Genomic DNA, 14818 nt, shown 5'->3' with positions numbered 1-14818 from the left:
TGACCTTTGCAGGTTTTGCTTCATTAAAAAAACAAGATCCTGCTGTAGCTGCTCATACTAACAGTACAGTGCAGAACCTAGGACTTACTATGCGCAGTGCATTTTAATGAGTGTTCAAGATCACAAACAAAAGGATTAGGATGATGGAAACAGTTAATATTTATTTTCAATCTACATATAAGAGCCAGAAAAATGCACTTAATGTACCACTGAATAGTATTCAATTAGTTTTAATTCCATAACCTCGTCTTCCTCGTGAAAATGTACCCGATTCACGAACCAGACTATGTGTTTAGCAATGCAATATTTTCCCTAAAGTTTAATGTGCAACTCAGATCAGTGTTTATCACCATGACGTTCTTACTAAAGCCCCAGTCCTCCACATTGTCTTCTTTCCTTCCGTTTTGCTCAGGCTTCATGACGTATATTGTAGAGCCTCTCTTTGAAGAATGGACCCGATTTACAGACAGCAGCCCCCTGACAGAGACTATGATGAGCCACCTGAGGAAGAACAAAGCCAGGTGGAGACGGCTGAGACACAAGCAGCACCACAGAGACGGGGACGCGTCCAGCGTGTGTCTCAGTGACGCGGAGGAGGGAGGAGGGCCCTGATGCCCATAGGAGGCGTGTGGTCTGCGTGGAGACAGTTGTTTTTTCTTCTCAGACGTTCATGATGAATGCTATGAGAAAGATATAGTGCGCCGAGTGCTGCCACTGACACGAGCACCAGAGAAGGGCGACACAATGAAGCAAATGAAAGGTCAACCAAATCCTTAATTTTCCCAATTCCCCAGTCTTACTAGAAGTCATTTTTTGAGAAGAGGGGAGGTTGCCCTGCCTAAGAGATAATTTAACTCACAAGTGATAATTTTCCAACACAATGCCATTGAAACTAGAAAAGATGAAGGAGCAGAAATGAGACTAATGAATAAATAAGTAATTATAAAATATTGCTCCTGAGAAAGTGAAGTATAAATAAATGTCTGTAATTAAAATGGCAGCTGGGCTGCACCACAGGAAACTACTGAAACAGAGCAGAAATCATGTAAAAACTCAATTGCAAAAATATTTTTTTTTTCTTTCTAAAATGACAACTATTTTTCAAATTTTTATACAGTTTGCACCACATTTGGATGCAATCATTTTACTTTGGACTAGATTCCTTTTATTACAGTTTAAAAAGGCACTAGAACATGTTTCCAACAAAAAGATTGTAAGGAAAGTATTTTTTAACAAAAGGGTTGACCTCACAAAATACCATGTCAACCAGCTTTTTATATATTTATGTGTGCGATTAATGGTTACCATTGTACATTTTGTAAATAGTGAAGCTACTGATTCAAATGCCAAAATTACTGTAGAAGACTGGTACCTGTATAAAAAGGTGGTACTTGCCACTGTTACATGAATACTGTTACTTTTAATACAAAGGATATTTGTAAATAGTTTATATAGTTTCACAATACACCATTGTGTGCACATATACAGAAGCCTTAACATGGTCATTTTCCAGTGATACTGTTAGCACAAATGGAACTTCTAAATTATTTAAGTTACAATAAAAAAGCTCAGAAACTGATGTTCAGAAGGGATTGCCAGTTAATCCTTGTCAGGACATTTCTGAAACGTCACAATTCCCCCCCATTTCACTATTTTATTTCAGCTGTGGTGACTGTCCCAGGGGCAAATAGCTCATCCACTGTGAGCATTCAATGTTTATTAGATTTTCCTAAACTTTAGAGAATTGTTCTTTGCTGACCTTGAGATATTTTATTTAAAGTTTTTTAGAACACATCTATATATTTCCCTTATTCAGCTTTTGATCTCTTTAATTTCTGCCCCACTTGTGCTGCTTGTTTTTTTTAGTTTTTTTTAATTATTATTACATGCTTTGGCATGATTCATGTTCTTATACTGTCCTAAAGAAAATCACTTTGGCAAGAACATTGCTTATAATTATATTTTTGTATCACGGAATACTATTCTTTTTCTTATTTTTTCAGGGTTGACAAGCAAAACAAATAATTTGTCAATTTTATGTATCGCACAATTTCTGCTTTCCATTTCATTGATATTGTAGTAATACCACTCACATTGACACCATGTACTGTACATTTTTTCAGGTAAATATAAACACCTTGAAATATCAAGTAGGCAGCCATTTATACTTGGATACATTTTAAATGCATATGTAGAATAATTTTCCAAACACTGTGATGAAGTGGAAAACAGGCTTTTAATTATTATTTTTATAAAAGTTACATTTTATACAAACCTACTGTAGTTAAACATTCTGAAATAATTAAATAGGCCTCCTAATTTATTTATTATTTTTTTCTGTACAAAACATAAGTAGAACCCCTATTCATACTTTTCCCTGCATTGTAACTGAACAAGTGTTAGGAAATGTCACTTTGTGTGCTTCAATACATTCGCATTTAGATGTTTTCATTTTGAGCAATGTTGGATTAATACCTCGACTTCTAGCAACGTAAACTAAGAAACCTTCTGTCAGAGAAATGCAATTCATATGGCTCTCCAATTATATTAAGTGCACCTCATTTTTCATTATCCATTTTTTAATAAAATGTTTGAAAAGAATTATATTTATACTGGCATAAGAAGCTCAGTTATAGTCTTTCTTTTTTACAACAGTTGATCATCTCTGCTATCCTTCTTTCACTCTGGTTTTGAGGGAAAAAATGAAATAACTGAAGCTATGTATTCTTCTATATAATATCCTTTATTATACCAGACTTTGATCTGCAGCATCAGTGTAGTGATTTGATTCAGTTTTATTACAGGCTCATCCCATTTTATTCTTTAGAAATGGCAGAGGAAAGGGCTTCTTTGGTCAACTCTCCATTGTTCAAAGCATTCCCCCAGAAAAAGCATGTACCGAGAGCTGGGTAGCAATATATCAGGTATTAACAAAGACCAAAACATGTACAGCTGGTTTCACAGACCACGATTAAATAATAACTAAATAATATTAGATAGTCCAAGACTAGTGCTATCTGGGTTTGTGAAACCAGCCCTTAAGGTGCCCAACACCACGCTGTGCTCTACTGATCAACATGTTCGCATCTTTTAAGCTTCATGCCACAGTTTTAAAGACTAAATGGCTATTGGTATTTTGCAATAAAAATCCAGAACACTGTACGTGTGAAAAAAAAAAAAAAAACTTAATAGGCAACATTTGCATTTCAAGATATTTTTTTTTAAGTATATAACTGAATAAAGAAAACAATGCAGAATTATTACAATTGTTACACTTAACTGCAGTAGGTAGCTCCACAATCGCATTAAGGATCATCAATATAGAAAAAGCCTTTCATTTCTCAAGCAAAATATACACATTTAAAAGGCCACATGAGAAGAAAAAGGCAAAAGTAAAGCAAATACAAATTGTATTAAAAACAAATATACAAATTGATAAACATGGATAATTTAAAAAGCATTTAAAAAAAAAAACATTTACAGAAATATAACTATGAAAACAGCAGCTTTGGTTCAAGCAAGAGCAGCTCTCCCTGTGAGCGCCGGACTCACGTGGTCTGATCTTACAGGAGTGATCTTCCCAGGGCAGGCCAGGGTGCGCAGGGCGATCTGAAACACACACAGCGCACTGATATGGGGAGCATGCACACCACGGACCTTCAACACTGTGGTCTGAAAATAGCACTTATTTTTAAAAGAGAAAGGTGTTCCGCAACAGGGAAGATAAAAGTTGATAATTTTTAAATTCACAGACCTCAGTTAGCACTGTACAATTGCATGGTGTAGTCCATGTATAGTGCTAATTTGGGTCTGGGAAACCTGCCCTTCATGTTCCAGTGAAAATGAAACGGCACAATACTGAGAAAGCACAGCTGAAAAGAGGTCTTGGCTTATAGATCCAGACTGGCTTCAACCTGGGTGACGTACTCCAATGCAAAGGTACTGCCCAGCCTTGTCACTTCGCTGAAGCTCTACTAACATCTACCCAATAATAATCTCTCAGTATGTTCTGTTTCTTCCGCAGTTCTACAATAAAGCACCATCAAAAGGAAAGGTAGAGCAAACCAAAAACTGAAGCACAATTCAAATGATTTGCAAGTGAGCTAGGTGTGCAAGTGAAGACTCAAGTTAAACAACTTCACAGATGTTAAACTACAAGATCTATAGCTGCAGCTACGAGTACAAAGTCAAAATACTGCAATAATATACAGACAAGACCTTTAAGTTTTGAACAAAGCCTCTCTGCTATTCCACTATTTCTAAATTACTATGTGGTCCAATTCACGATGTGTAATAAAGTCCTTGAGAGTAATGGTTTCCAGTACATCAGACTGCACAATACAGGTAAACAATTATTTATAATCCTTAATTTCTGAATGTCACAGTTGTTTTATCCCTCATCAGCTATAGAAAGACAATATGATTACTACCCTGGGGCATCTGACACAGATGTGCTATCAAAATAAGTTATTGTCTTTATGTTGCAGTGACTTTTACAGTGATTTGATCCACTGATCTACAGAGGTTACATAATAACAGGGAGGTTAACTTTAACACTCCGGCTCCAACTCAATTTTGTTTAGACACCAGCATCTACACACATAAGGTAGAATCTTTAAATGTTGGAACATCGTAAATCAACGGGACGCGTCTCGTTTGAGTGATGAGGCTTTATTGCGATTTACTGTGTTGCAGTAGCCCTTCAAACGCAGAAGTATAACCTTGTAAACATCAAGTAATGCAGAGCAAGTGCAGAAGAATTTGCAGATTGGATTGTTTAGGAAATATACACTTATCTCATAAAAAGACATAATATAAGTCTGGAGCAGCTTCATTAGCAACATTTTCAGATGAAAAAGTAGAATGGATAACAATGTTAATTATAAAAAATAAATACATCACAATGAGGTCATGATGCCAGTATGTCAAAGTATATTAAAATACAGCTTATGATCGTAGTACCCACTCTTCATACAAACACCAGTGGAATTTCTTACGCAAATGTGTTTATTTTCACTTCTTATCTGACGTAACCTTCATTTGTTACCTTCCCAGCACTTATTTTAATGAAGTAGCACCACCTAGGCACTTTGTCTGGTATTGCACTTATTGAGCACAAGATTTACAGGATCACATCTCCCCCTCCAGAATCAATACAATCTCAGGTAATGTCAGTGAATCAAGAGTACTAACCCTGGGGACCTCTGGACTCCCAAATGGTGACGTCTCAAATGACCGGTTTTCTTTGTCAAATGAGTCCTCTTTGTGTCTGTGTGCAAATTTCCTCTTTAGGGCTTCAGCAATCAGGGAAGCTGGGTCTGAGAGGCATACTCTTTTCTTATCTTTCTTCATGACTGGTGTACCTCCCGGAGACCTGCCAACATTAAACAATACACATTTTAAAGCCAGTGGTTCGCTCTTGTCATTGTAACAGAACAGAAAATGTTCAATGTGGATACTAGCCTAACAAGCAAAGTCTAATCCACTCAAAATAACCAAACACCCAGTTGTTTTTAGCATGACAGTCGCTCCATCTCTCAGTTCACATGTTGATTTTGATGGTAACGGGTTCACAAGGACAGATATGTTTATTTGTGAACGAAGGATTCCCTGGATGGATGAAGTCTTGCCTGGAAGTGACTCTCCCTCAGAGCTTTCCCCTTCTACACAAGAGCTCCAGAGCTTACAGAGATAAGTGATTGACAGCAGTGATTAACACCTTGTCTCATGCAGGCGAATACCCTTCAGGAAAGACTTATATAACGCTGTCAAAACATGAACCTGGATGTTAATAAATACAAATAAAAACAAAAACAACATGCGGATCAAAAACTTATTTTAGGCCTCAGTGGACAATTTCTTATTTGAGGGTGTTTTGGCCCTGCAGGATGAATTGAAAGCAGCCAAAGCTCCCTCCCCAACTGTTCGGGAGTAGGATTCATGTTCAGAAACTTCCCTTGAGAACATTGACAGCATACCTTTCAGTTGACCTCAGCTGAACTTTATTCAGATCCTTCAGCACATCCAACATGCTGGGCAGGCTGGAGGACTTCAGAGATGAGTCCTTCTCTCTGCCGCTCCGCTTTGTCACGTTGGTGGCGCGGCGCTGTCTGATCAAGTCAAAGGCTGAAATGTCCGCTGCCCTGCATTTGGGCGAGGATGGTAATGGGGGTGCAGGGGGCGGGGGAGCGCACCGAGACACAGAGACTGGAGTAGAGGTCAGCGCTGGGAGGAGAGGAGACATCCCAGGGGTGCCAGGCAGCTCACACTGAGAACGGGCAGAACCTGAGACACAGAGGCAATACATTAAAGAAAATAAGGGTATTTTTCATGGTGTGCTGTATAATGATGTAAGAGAGTTCTATGTGTTTTTAAATCAAGCAAATTATTCTTAATAAAAATCTAAGAGTTAATGTAGAATAAGGTAGTGAGTAGTTCAGAAACATGCCTTACCCGACTGTGTGGTTACAATCATGGCAATCTGTGCTCGTAGCCGCAAGAGCTCATCCTCCAGGGCGGTGATTTTGTTAAAGGCCTCGGCATCTGGAGGACGCTGGGGCTTTTTCTGGAACACTTTTTTCACAGGCTGGGGCAGCATTGAGGTTTGCATTGGAAAGGCTGGGAGAAATTGAACCGTTTGCCGGCCTTTGACAGGATGGATCTCATTCCTTGAACAATTAAGCAAGAACAATAGATGAGGCCCAGTGAAAAGTCATCCTTAATTATTCTTTAAGGCCAATTCTACTATTTTACCTAAATTTTTTACAAAGGGATTGAATTGCACACAACTTTGGCAGAAATAAAGAGAAAAAAATAATATGTATCAGTTGTCCTTTCATACTGGGAGTGCCAAAATAAATGTTTTAGTGTTTTTACAAAATGAATAAACATGCTTAAAAAAAACATAGTGCTAGTCAACATTTAGTAAAAAGAAACCAAACATATTGTAAAAAACATCTCCCTTCATTGGTGGCACATTCGCAGCTCATCCATACATTTGGTATTGTTCAATGTACCACAGAAATACTTGCTCAAATTTTTTATTGTTTTATACAGCCTGCAAATTTATGATTTTAGACAGGAACTTCATAGCACAAAAGAAAACAAGAAATAATGTAACCTAACATTCCCATACAACAAACTATTGGTGTTGTGGAACCAAGAGATACAGTGCAATGAATAATCCTTCTGTACAAAATAACTATCTATGAAGAGTACTTTCAGGTGGTGTTAATTACCTATGAAATGTTGAAGTTCTCCTTTTCTCTTACCTGAACCTAGAAAGGGTTTCCTCCTCATCATTAGCTATCCACATTACATCTGCAAAAGATGGGACTACAGGGCCCTCGTCTGGGTAGTCCACACTGCCATGCCGTCCCCTCAGAGTGATCTGCTGCAGAAAGTTAAAGCATCTTCAAGTCAATCAAGAATCTCATTTTACTGTATAGCTGTTGCATTATGAAATATTTTATTTTAAGTAACATTTTTTTTAAAAGTTGTCAGTCATTGTACCATAGTAACATCAGTAATCTTTTCAATTGTATGTGCAAACACATAAACAGACTGCAAACAGCTGCTTTATAGTTGTTGGTGTCAACACAAGGTTTCAAAACTGCCAAAGCAAGACACGAATTTCTGACATAATCTTGTGTAGGCGAGACGTTAGAAGAGTTCAAAATTCAAAGGTCGTTGTGGTCAATTAGTGGTGCTCTAGTAGGGATGTTTACTGATGTGTTGAAATAGTTGATGTGTTGAACTCTACAATCAGCCAAAAGATAGTTGGCTGGAGAATCTCAGATTTAGAGAAATAGTTGAGTTTCCAAGGCTACAGTGTTTTTCCTTTATGTTAACAAAACATATTCCTGGTAGGCATGGAGATCAGAACTTTTCAAACTCAAGATAAATAATAAGTTATAACAAATAAATGACTTAATCTGGTTAACTGTTAGTTCTCAATGTCTATCATGGAAAGTGGAGCATAGGATGGTGACAAAATGCATCCAAAGCAAAATACCCTTTATGGATATTTACCAAGGGAAAAAATATATATATATCTCATGCATTTATCAACGATAATGATACATCTCAATGCTTACCTTGATTTCTTGATACCATGATATTTACCCTGGTAAATCACACTAGCTTTTATAAGGTTTGCATGTGGAATTAATTGCAAGTTAAAATTGACAACAAATATTTTTTCTCTTCATGCTGTTGGGAAGATGCTCAAGCAAGGAATCTGAAAGGCTGCTGCAGAATGTGTGCACTAATCGTATTTCACTAAATCATCAGTAAAGCGAATTTAAACAATTATTTTCTCATTTCTCAAAAACAGCCTTAACCTTCCTCTGAGAGAGAACATTTAGCAATCACTTGAGGATAAGCTAGAATTAGGACTCACTGGCATAGGGAGTTAAGTGGTTAAGTCTTTCTCTGAAAATGTTTTGCCATGTTCAAGCTCCGATATGTCCTCTGATATTCACGTAACATCCAGAAACACCAAGATTATTGCCACTTTAACATAAAACAGGTTGTATTTACTTGCGGTTTTGCATATTTATCTGTATATTGCAGTCTGAGTACACAGCCCTACAAAAACAGACTACAGTGAAAAGCAAAATAAATGTTCAGATTACTATTACAAAATGTTGAATGTAGTGTAAAACATAAGTAACATTGTAATGAATGATTTTAAAGTTGGGGTTCATTTAAAATAAATACATTAAATAAGATGGAAGCCTCATAGTTTTTACAACAGGAGACAAAACGATGAGAAAACAAAATAATACCATACCAACCTGAAAATGTACTCTTGGACAAGGACTTAAAGGTAAGTTGGTACCAATCATGCGAATAATGCTTCGGTACTGACCACAGAGCTGACTGTCCCATACTGGTACTAGCTGGAAAAACACAAACAAATATACATCTATAAATACATTTGACCAATATAAACGTAATACCAAATATATCTTGGTCACAATAACTACACTGAACATAATTAAAATGTATAGTTTTGCCTCTTTTATTAAGATATGATGTCATTGTAAAAATACTGTAATGACCCCAGTGTTAGATAATAATTCAGGAACATGAAAAAACTATTCATCTGTCAGTGCCAGTTTGATTCGTCTACATACAAGTGCATGACACTAAGCTTCCTTACAACCCATCAAACATATTTTCAACTGCATGTTTGGCGATTGACAGATTAATTGTATGTATTATTATTTATGTATTTATTAGCTGACGCCCTTGTCCAGGGTGACTTACAAAATACAAGAGCAATACACAGTGCAATAATACAGTGCAGTTCAGGCATAATACATTTTACAGTATGACATTCAAATTACAAAGACGTAGAACTGTGACTATCCATACGTTTAAAAATATTGGAAATAAGACTATACTGCCATGCAATTTTAGTACCATATCAGGTGAAACTCCAAAATAGTCAAGCAGGTATCGCAGGAGGTCTAACACATCCACAAACAGAGACATCTGAAACAGCGAGACGGCCCCGGTTAACAGAAGCCGGGTTTGAACGTTGCAGTCACACCGGGTCCGGGTACCAGTGCTGGAAAGACAAGACACGATTGCAAAAAGAAAAACAATTAAGAACGAAATGTCTTCCTCATGAAGTTAATGCTGCAGTAATGTCGTTACATGAAGTCATGAAACACAGTTCCGCTATATAGCAACGACGACCAGTACTTGAAACACAGGTTATGTGTGCAATGTATACAGGGTAACAGCATACTGTTGTGCAGTTATCTATTCTTAGATAATTACTGCTTTTCAAAATTTCAAATATCCTGGGAAGTACACTGGAAAATGTATATTTTAAAACATGAAATAAAGCCTTATACTGTACTCACATGCTCCCAGGTCACAATAACTCAAATAAAGCCGCGCCAACAAGCATGCATCTGATTGGTGGTTTATAGCTCTATGAAATAACGACCAATTAAAATCCTTAACTTTGCTATGTTGGCTTCTTTCTTCAGCCAATCGCGTTGAGGCTTGCGAAAATTTGGATTTACTTTCAAACCAGTGCCACTGTGCCTTGGGTAAGGGAGAAATGTTACTTTGTTTCATTTCTCATTTGTTCTTATAGAGGGGGTATATTTTTAAATTAATAATAATCTGTCATGAAAATACTCTATAAAATAAGTGAGGGAATCTGATTAGCGTTTCGTAAGTGCTTTTGCATGCCGTCATCGAGCGAGGCTGTGCACTTCATTGGTTTGCTCTCCACCATCAATTTATAAAAAGAAACCATATTTACAATGAAAGAGAGAGAAAAAACATGAATGGCCAGAGTTGCACGTTATGTATCATACGTAATAATGCATCTAAATTAAAGAGTAAATCAACTGGGATTTTAAATCAAGTTTAGATACGGATACGTAATAGTTGGACCTTAGTGGACTTAAAACGGCAAATGTATGTATGTCTATCTGTAGTGCAACAAGAGTTTCTGTTCACGTCAGAAAACCTTCTCTGGTGGTATCGCGGCCTGTATCTGGAGGCTCCGCGTCGCACACACAACAGAGGCCATAACTAGTCCAGCAGCCGGTCCTCCCCATCTCCACACATGCGCCTTTGCTGATCCTGTGCTGGGCACTTAGGAGATAAGGTACGTCTCTCTAATTCGTAAACTCCGCTGTTTCTGTTTTCTGACGGCTGTGAATATGATTTGTGTCCCCCGAGATTAGACCTCGGTTTATCCCTTATATCACTGAGATGCATGTTTCCAAGCCACACGAATGTGCATCTGTAACCTGTTATGTAACGCGTGTGATCTGTGTCTGTGACGGTGTCCGTTTTTCAGCACAAGCACGCTAGAGGTCTGTAAGGATGATGGATGCGCTGTCCGTTGTGTCCCAGCTGAGGGATTTGGCATCAGAGCCACAGAATAGAGAAGCCATCGTTCAGGATCAAGGCTGTCTTCCCGGACTGGTGTTGTTTCTAGACCATCAAGATGCCCAAGTGTTGTTCTCTACATTGCAGGTGATGTTGGACACGTTTGACACAGTTGTTTCTTTGCTTGATTTGAATCTGAATTTGGCAGATCAGTGGTTCTCAACCCTGGTGCCGAGGACACACTGTCCTGCTTGTTTATTGAACCCTTAACTGTAATACTAATTGTGATAATTAGCGCTTTTCCTATTACTTTATAAAGCTGGGGAAATGTGAGGTATGGCACTTTTAATTCTCATACTTTTGTGGGAGAAATGAACGCTGACACTCATGATGAATTTATAATGTCCCTTAAGTATAATATAATATGCACACCTTCTCACATATGCTTAAATATCTATTTTTCCCCCTGTCACTCTTCAGGCTCTTCGTTACCTAGCAGAGTGTCCCTCAAATGTGGAGACCATGAAAAATGAACTTGGGATGATGGTGAGCTTGGAGAATCTAATGCAAAGGTGTGTTGTGTTTGAAACCTGAAGTAATAAGGCAGGATCTGTATGACTCCAGGGCAGTTTCAGTTCATTTCTGTACCCTCTTTATGTTCTCCATTGACCAGCTAATGGATGAAACATGTTGTTTTGATTGACTATAAAGATCAATGCTTTTCATGCCGTATGTGTTCTGGCTTTTGTTTTCATTTTAGTTCAGCACACTGCCAGATTTATTGGGGTTTGTTTTCTTTGCTTACAGAGGAAATCATTCTTATTTAAAGGGTGCTCAGTGTGTTTGAAAGCTGGTTCTTCCCTCCATGTTGACACCCTTTCTGTGCACTTTACAGGGGTGAAGAAAAGGATGATATCAGTGTCCTAGCAAATGAAGTGTATGAGGTGTTGAAGGCGCCCATTAACACTCAACCTCCCCGAACTCCAGAGGGACCCAGAAGAAAAGTGAAACCGCAGTTCTTCATTAATAGTTCTAACAAGAAGGCTAAATCTGTCACACTTCACATCCAAGGGCTGGACAATACGGTATGATTTCTATGTTTTTAGACTGAGAACTACACATGAAGAGTGCTGGTTCACGGTTTCACTTTGTTGTTACAGGACTAAAATATCAGCACATTTATTGTTCAGCTTGTTTTTTAGATTGAAATCATAAAAATATAATCAAGTAGTTTAGGATTATTATTTTCTGCCTCTGAACAATTCTATGTGAACACAGTAAGTTAAAGAAGTATGATGGCATAACATGATTTGTGTTGCCAATCAGTAAACAAAGAACCGCTTTCTTGTGCCTAATTGAACTGGTGCCACCTATTGTTTTTGATTCATAATGAAAATGTCAGTTTATATATTGGAAAGGAACATGTTCTACAAATGTATGTGTTAGATACACACACAGAAAAATACTTAATAATGTATTTATTAACAAATCTATCTATGAATTATGTACCCTGCAGAAAAGCCTTAAAACTCGGGCATGGTGGAGGTTGAGAAGAGCATGATAGTGTATCATTCCTGTAGATTAATGGGTGACACACAACACTTGAGTCTTGGGTTTGTGGTCTCCTGTTCTTGTGTAACATTTAGTACTATTATTTATTTTCTTGCCAATATGTAGAATCATAGAGGTCTGTGTGAAGAAGCTTTATTGAAGGTCAAGGGAGTAATCAGCTTTACGTTCCAAATGGCACTCAAGAGATGTACAGTGCGGATCCGTTCAGATCTGCCAACTGAAGTAAGTTATCACAGGCTTTTAATACCTCATGGTTTGGTGTATTAACAACTTGAGCCAAAAGTGTTCTTGTATATTGATGGCCTTCTGAATAATTCCCTAAGAATGTTGCCTAAATAGATTTGTATTTTTCTAACGATTACCTGCCAGTTTTGTTGAGTAGCTTGATTTATGTAATTGCCAGTTTGGAAAGCAATGTTGAAATTAATAGAAGAACGGTAAAGCATTCTTATATATATAAACTGTTTATTAATTAAAATTAAACTTTCTGTTTTTATTTGTAGTCTCTGGCATCTGCTATTGCAGCAACTAAAGTCCTTAAAGCACAGCAAGTTGTGAAAAATGAAACTGGACAAGAGGTGAAGTCAAATTTTATTTACATGTCAATTTCAGGATCATGCTTCAGAAATATTTACAATGGGATAGTAAAGGCATGAACAGTTCATCATTTGTATACCAGTGTTTAAAATAACTGCCATTTGATCTCTTCTAAAGCTGTCAATAGTGAAATAGGGAAGATTCAATGGATGTACAGATTATAATAGCCCTTTTTTAATTGAAATACCACAATTTTGTTTGCTATAATGTGTTATCTCATTGTGGAAGGGAGGTTGCAGGTAGTAAAGTAGAAGCCTAAAGTTAATAAAATGCAACATTAGCAAAAGTGAAACATGTAGTGACATTTCATAAAAACATGTTGAATTACTGGTAAGACTAAAATAAAGTAGCAGTGAATATAATATTCATATAATATAATACACAGCTCCTCTTTAATGATGGTAGCATTCTTTTAGCTCCTATTATTGTATATAGACCACTGCACACTGCTAATAGAGCCTGCATTTCCTCATGGTCACATAAACCTCATGTTCTATCTTTCAGCATAGCATAGCTGTGTCTATTTCTAGTCCTTCTACACATTCAAATGCATGCATTTCCTTTGTGGGAGGGAAACAGATGGCAAAGCGAGCCAGAAGTGCTCCGTTTGTTTTTAGATCCAGCCGGCCTCAACTGCCAGTGGAAACGGGGTGTTATGTAGCTTCAGACTAGGGTATACTGAGAATAAATCTGTCATTTTCTGTTTTGAACTCAGGTTTTAATTCCACTGCGCACGACACATGCCACAGTTCAGGAAAACTCGAATTTGCCAGATTACCTGCCTGAAGATGAGAGTCCTGAGAGAGAGGTGGACAAGGCCATCTCCCGCACTGGAGCGAAGCAGGACAGTAATGGCAGCTGGTTAAATGCTGCTGCTGGTTTTCTCACTAAAACATTTTATTGGTGAGAAGGGACATTGGCTTTTTTCCATCAGCTGTGATTTTAATTGGGGTCTGCTTGTACAGAGCAGTATACAACAATTCCAAGGACAGCTGCTTCTTTTGTTTGTAGATTTGCTTTCTTAAATATCTTCTGTTTATATTGACTAAAACCTGTTTCTCTTTTGTGTGTGTATATATCATTAAATGCATAGAAAAGGCAAGGAATGAAGTAAAATTAGGTATTGTTAAAAGAGGGGAGTAAGAGTTTACTTGAATGAACTTACGAAGCCATTTTGTGCTTCACCAAATGTTTAATGCCAAGAACATGTGATGCTTATTGTTGAATAGGATATTGCAGTATTAACACCAGTTTAATTCATACGTATGCCTCTCAATGACTTCAAAGCAATTCCTCTCTGTGACTTGGAAAAGACTGCCGTTTCATAATTCTCTGGATAAGAAATGCTTTTGAGTCTAGTCTTGGTCACATAATGCATGTAAATAAGCTGTTTATGCTTAGTTTTCACAAAGCATTTGCAAAAGCGATTCCAAATTATTCAGGAGTGTAAAATAAATGAAAAAATACTGGTGGTCATAATTTGTATACCTGTATCAAATGCTTATTTTAGCCACACTTTTTTGCTAAATATAAGACCTGCATGCTGTCAAATACGCTTTTTGTAAATTATTACAGCAAGAGCTAGATTACAGTGCATAATGCGAGTGCTCTGAAACAATAATACTCTAAAAAAAATACATACATGCTCTATTATTGGCAGGTTAGTTATGTAATTTACATTACTACGGTGCAAGGTATAGATATACATTTGTGAAGTTTGCAATAAAAAAAAAAAGTTGAAATTCATATGCAGTATGTCCTATTGAAACTTAAACATACACAA

At 37.3% G+C, this 14818-nt stretch overlaps 3 protein-coding genes across 9 annotated transcripts in view; 2 read left to right on the top strand and 1 right to left on the bottom strand.

Moving 5' to 3' along the window:
* LOC136747056 (3',5'-cyclic-AMP phosphodiesterase 7B) overlaps positions 1–2601 on the top strand; it is an 81954-nt gene extending 79353 nt beyond the window's left edge. For all 6 annotated transcript variants that reach the window (XM_066700022.1, XM_066700013.1, XM_066700043.1 and 3 more), the window contains one exon: positions 413–2601. In XM_066700022.1, coding sequence (XP_066556119.1) covers positions 413–612 — 200 coding nt within the window. In that variant the 3' untranslated portion in view covers positions 613–2601. The remainder of the gene's footprint in view (positions 1–412) is intronic.
* On the bottom strand, positions 2218–9941 carry mtfr2 (mitochondrial fission regulator 2). Of its 2 annotated transcripts, none has more exons than XM_066700060.1 (8): positions 9879–9941; positions 9430–9577; positions 8799–8903; positions 7272–7393; positions 6454–6668; positions 5979–6285; positions 5194–5374; positions 2218–3609 (listed from the first exon to the last, which is right to left on the bottom strand). In XM_066700060.1, exons 2-8 carry the CDS (start codon positions 9499–9501, stop codon positions 3514–3516), a joined length of 1098 nt encoding a protein of 365 aa, XP_066556157.1. In that variant the 5' UTR covers positions 9502–9577; positions 9879–9941; the 3' UTR covers positions 2218–3513. The 2 variants fall into 2 exon arrangements, with proteins under 2 accessions (XP_066556157.1, XP_066556165.1); XM_066700068.1 differs by having other exon boundaries at positions 7272–7390.
* Positions 9942–9995: 54 nt separating this feature from the next.
* Positions 9996–14781, top strand: armc1l (armadillo repeat containing 1, like). Its single transcript, XM_066700078.1, has 8 exons — positions 9996–10070; positions 10494–10639; positions 10835–11013; positions 11347–11438; positions 11762–11951; positions 12544–12660; positions 12942–13016; positions 13751–14781. Exons 3-8 carry the CDS (start codon positions 10861–10863, stop codon positions 13940–13942), a joined length of 819 nt encoding a protein of 272 aa, XP_066556175.1. The 5' UTR covers positions 9996–10070; positions 10494–10639; positions 10835–10860; the 3' UTR covers positions 13943–14781.
* The last annotated feature ends 37 nt before the right edge of the window (positions 14782–14818 follow it).

Source organism: Amia ocellicauda, chromosome 1, assembly GCF_036373705.1.
Source record: "Amia ocellicauda isolate fAmiCal2 chromosome 1, fAmiCal2.hap1, whole genome shotgun sequence".
Classification (NCBI taxonomy): Eukaryota; Metazoa; Chordata; class Actinopteri; order Amiiformes; family Amiidae; genus Amia; species Amia ocellicauda.
The sequence above is the reverse complement of the archived record's forward strand: the minus strand, read 5'-3'. Positions and strand labels throughout refer to the sequence as shown.